The following is a 3456-nucleotide window of genomic DNA, read 5'->3' on the forward strand; positions in this document are numbered from 1 at the left end:
TTGAACTCACAGAGATCTGCCTGCCTCTGCCTCCCGAGTGCTGGGATTAAAGGCGTGTGCCACCATGCCTGGCTAAGGTGCACTTTTTAAAGATGCATCTCCCAGGCCAGTTGTGGTGGTACACACCTGTCATCCCAGTAACTCAGAAGGCTGAGGCAGGAGGATTGAGAGTGCAAAGCCAACCCAAACATACAGCTGGACCATGTTTCAAAAATAATAACGATAGGACTGCAGTGATGCCTCAGTGGTTAAGAGCACTGTCTGCGCTTGCAGGGGACCCGAGTTCAATTCCCAGCACCCACATGGCAGCTAACAACGGTCTTTAATTCCAGTTCCAGGGGATCCAATGCCCTCTTCTGACCTTGATGGGTACTGCATGACACAGGTGCACTTACATATATGCAGGCAATACACTCATACACATAAAATAAAATATTAAAAATGATGATAATAATTTTTGAAGATCTCCTGTCTTTCCAGGGAAGCCTGGATCTGGGACATGACTTGCTCAAGTCCTAAGACCCACACCATCCCTTAGTCTTCAACTGGGAGGCCGTGGTGGCACCCCCTTACTGTGGTCCAACCCTTTCCCCGCCTGCAGGGCCAACCTCCTAGGGAACCGCTTCACCGTCTTTGACAACGGGCAGAACCCACAGCGAGGCAGAAGAGGTACTGACGTGGAGAACCTGCGCCAGGAGCTGGCAGCTGTGATCTATGTGAGAGGCCACCGCCCCCAGCGTGCCAGGCCCTCCTCAGCTAGGATGTAGCCTGATACGCATCTCCCTCCCAGGAAACCAACATGCTAGGCTTCCGAGGACCCCGGCGCATGACCATCATCATACCTGGCATGAGCTCAGACAACGAGAGGGTCCCTATCCGGCCCCGAAATGTGAGCCCCTTACTTCTTGACTCCTGTCCTAGAGGGCCTGTTCTCTTCTGACCCACTTCAGGGATAGGGGATGCCTGTAGCCTGGAACTTGCTATGTAGACCAGGCTGGCCTCGAACTCACAGAGATCCACCTGCCTCCACCTCCCAAGTGCTGGGACTAAAGACGTGCACCACCACGTTTTGAGCATGCTTCTTACAGATCCCTTCTGGTCACTTGTGGGATGAACTCAGATTCTTTGTGTTTAATTCAGTCTTCCACAGTTGATATCAAGTCCTGCATTGAATTCAGCACGTGGAAGGTGGAAGCAGGAGGATCAGGTCATGCCTGGCTACTTAGCAAGTTCCAGGTCAGCCTGAGTTACCCGTGACCTGTCTCAAACAAACAACAAACAGGGCTGGGGAAATGACTCACCAGTTAAAAACACATACTGCTATTGCCGAGGACCCAAGTTTGGTTTCTACCACCCACATCAGGTGCTTCATAACCTGATGGAACCACCTGTAACTCCAGCTCAGGGGATCCAACACCCTCTTCCGGATTTTGCAGGCGCTACACTCATGTGTACCTCCTCCTCACCCCCACGTACACATAATTTCAAAAAAATCTTTAAAATCTCTGTGAGATGGAGGCCAGCCTGGTCTACATAGCGAGTTCTAGGCCAAATAATGAATAAATAAATAAATAAGGTAGAGAGCCGTTGAAAAAGACACCTGGTGTCAATCTCTGACCTGTACACATGCACACACTTGCATACATACCCACACCCACAAATACATCCACCACACACAATAGTAATAGTAATAATAATAATAATAATAATACCACCATCTTCTGTTTACTGAGCACCTATCCTGTCCCAGAGCTCCTCTAAATAATACCCGGTGTGCTTTTGGCTTATCCACACCTCACAGCTCCCTGTTGTAAGGGAGACCAAGGCACGGGTGTGTTAATAACATACAGTGCTTGCCGACATCCCTTCAAGGGAAATGGGGATCAGTAAGATCTCTGTGTTGTGGGAGCCATTTAATCAGATGGGGGTCAGGAAAACTCCTTGGGACAGGTGACGATGAATGGACACAGTTCAGGCCAATAACGTGAACAGGTGACGGGGAAACTCAAAAATGGAACCAGCACCATCTTACAGACCGTTTCCTTCTCAAAGGCCTCAGATAATGCTTTCGATCACTCTCTCCTATCCACCTCCCAAACTCAGTTGGGAGCTCCTGGAAGGTTCTGGGACATGCGTGGCACTGAGCTCCTGCAGGATGTCAACTGCCCTCTCCATTTCCTGCCAAGGCAACCCCCAGACAAGCCCCATTCTCCCTGAGCCTAGGACCCACAGGTGCCAGGCCTGACCTTTGAACAACAACAGTACACACACTCTACACCCTTCTTGTCAGTCGTGAGCAGCCCAGTCACCTCTAACCATCCTCTCCCTATCACTTCCCTCTGGGCACCCCAGTCCAGTGATGGGCTGCTGGTGCGCTGGCAGAATAAGACGCTGGAGAGCCTCATCGAACTCCATAACAAGCCACCCATCTGGAACAAAGAAAGCGGCTCCTACACTCTCAACTTCCAGGGCCGGGTGACCCAGGCCTCGGTCAAGAACTTTCAGATTGTGCATGCTGATAACTGTGAGTATCAGCCAGGCTATTCCTTGCAACCCCAGGACCCCGCCTCACTCAGGTGTTTCTCTCTCTCTCTCTCTCTCTCTCTCTCTCTCTCATCTTCACCCCTGAGCTAGAACTTCTATAGCCACTTTCTTTAATGGGCCTTGACACTGAGTCAGGGGTGGGGCTCAGATACTCCAAGTCTTGGGACTCACTGTTCATGTCCTAGCATTGACCAGCACCCTTGGGTAGGCACTGGGGAATTCCCAGCGATACTGTGATGAAGGGAGGGATGAATTGTTGGAGACGGAAAACCACCCAGAGTCCAACCTCTCTGTATCCTGGCGGGAGTGGGCTCCAAGGTCACACCACTTTTAAGAGGTAGAGAATTAGGGCCTAGAGAAATGGTTCAGCAGTTAAGAGCACTGACTGTTCTTGCAGAGGACTTGAGTTTGGCTCCCAGCACCTACATGGCAGCTAACAACCATCCATAACTCCAGTTCTAGGGGATCCAACGCCCTCTTCTGACCTCTGCAGGCATTGCACAACATGGGTGTACTTACATACATGCAGGCAATACACTCATACACATTTTTAAAAAGGTAGAAAATTAAGGGCTAGAAAGATGTCTCAGTGTGTAGGAACACTTGCTGTTCTTTCAGAGAACCCGGTTCAGTTCCCAACACCCACATGAAGATTCACAACTGTCTGTAACTCCAGGGGATCTGATGCCCTCTTCTGTCCTCTGAGGGCATTGCACACACATGCAGGAAAGATACTCATACGCATTTTTTTTTTTTTTGGTCTTTTTGAGAGGGGGTCTCCCTGTAGCCCCAGTTGTCCTGGAACTCACTATGTAAACCAGGCTGGCCTCCGCCTCACAGAGATCCACTTGCCTCTGCCTCCCGGGTGCTGGGATTAAAGGCATGCACCACCACACCCAGCCCTTATTTTTA

The 3456-nt window shown here is 50.4% G+C and overlaps 1 protein-coding gene across 1 annotated transcript in view; it reads left to right on the plus strand.

Annotated features, from left to right (window-relative positions):
• Tulp1 (TUB like protein 1) overlaps positions 1–3456 on the plus strand; it is a 16419-nt gene that overhangs the window by 10735 nt on the left and 2228 nt on the right. Inside the window, exons 12-14 of the mRNA XM_008840099.2 lie at positions 602–716; positions 791–889; positions 2353–2524. Of these exons, the coding sequence (XP_008838321.1) occupies positions 602–716; positions 791–889; positions 2353–2524 (386 nt within the window). The remainder of the gene's footprint in view (positions 1–601; positions 717–790; positions 890–2352; positions 2525–3456) is intronic.

This window comes from Nannospalax galili, unplaced genomic scaffold, assembly GCF_000622305.1.
Source record: "Nannospalax galili isolate Female #2095 unplaced genomic scaffold, S.galili_v1.0 scaffold538, whole genome shotgun sequence".
Lineage (NCBI taxonomy): Eukaryota > Metazoa > Chordata > Mammalia > Rodentia > Spalacidae > Nannospalax > Nannospalax galili.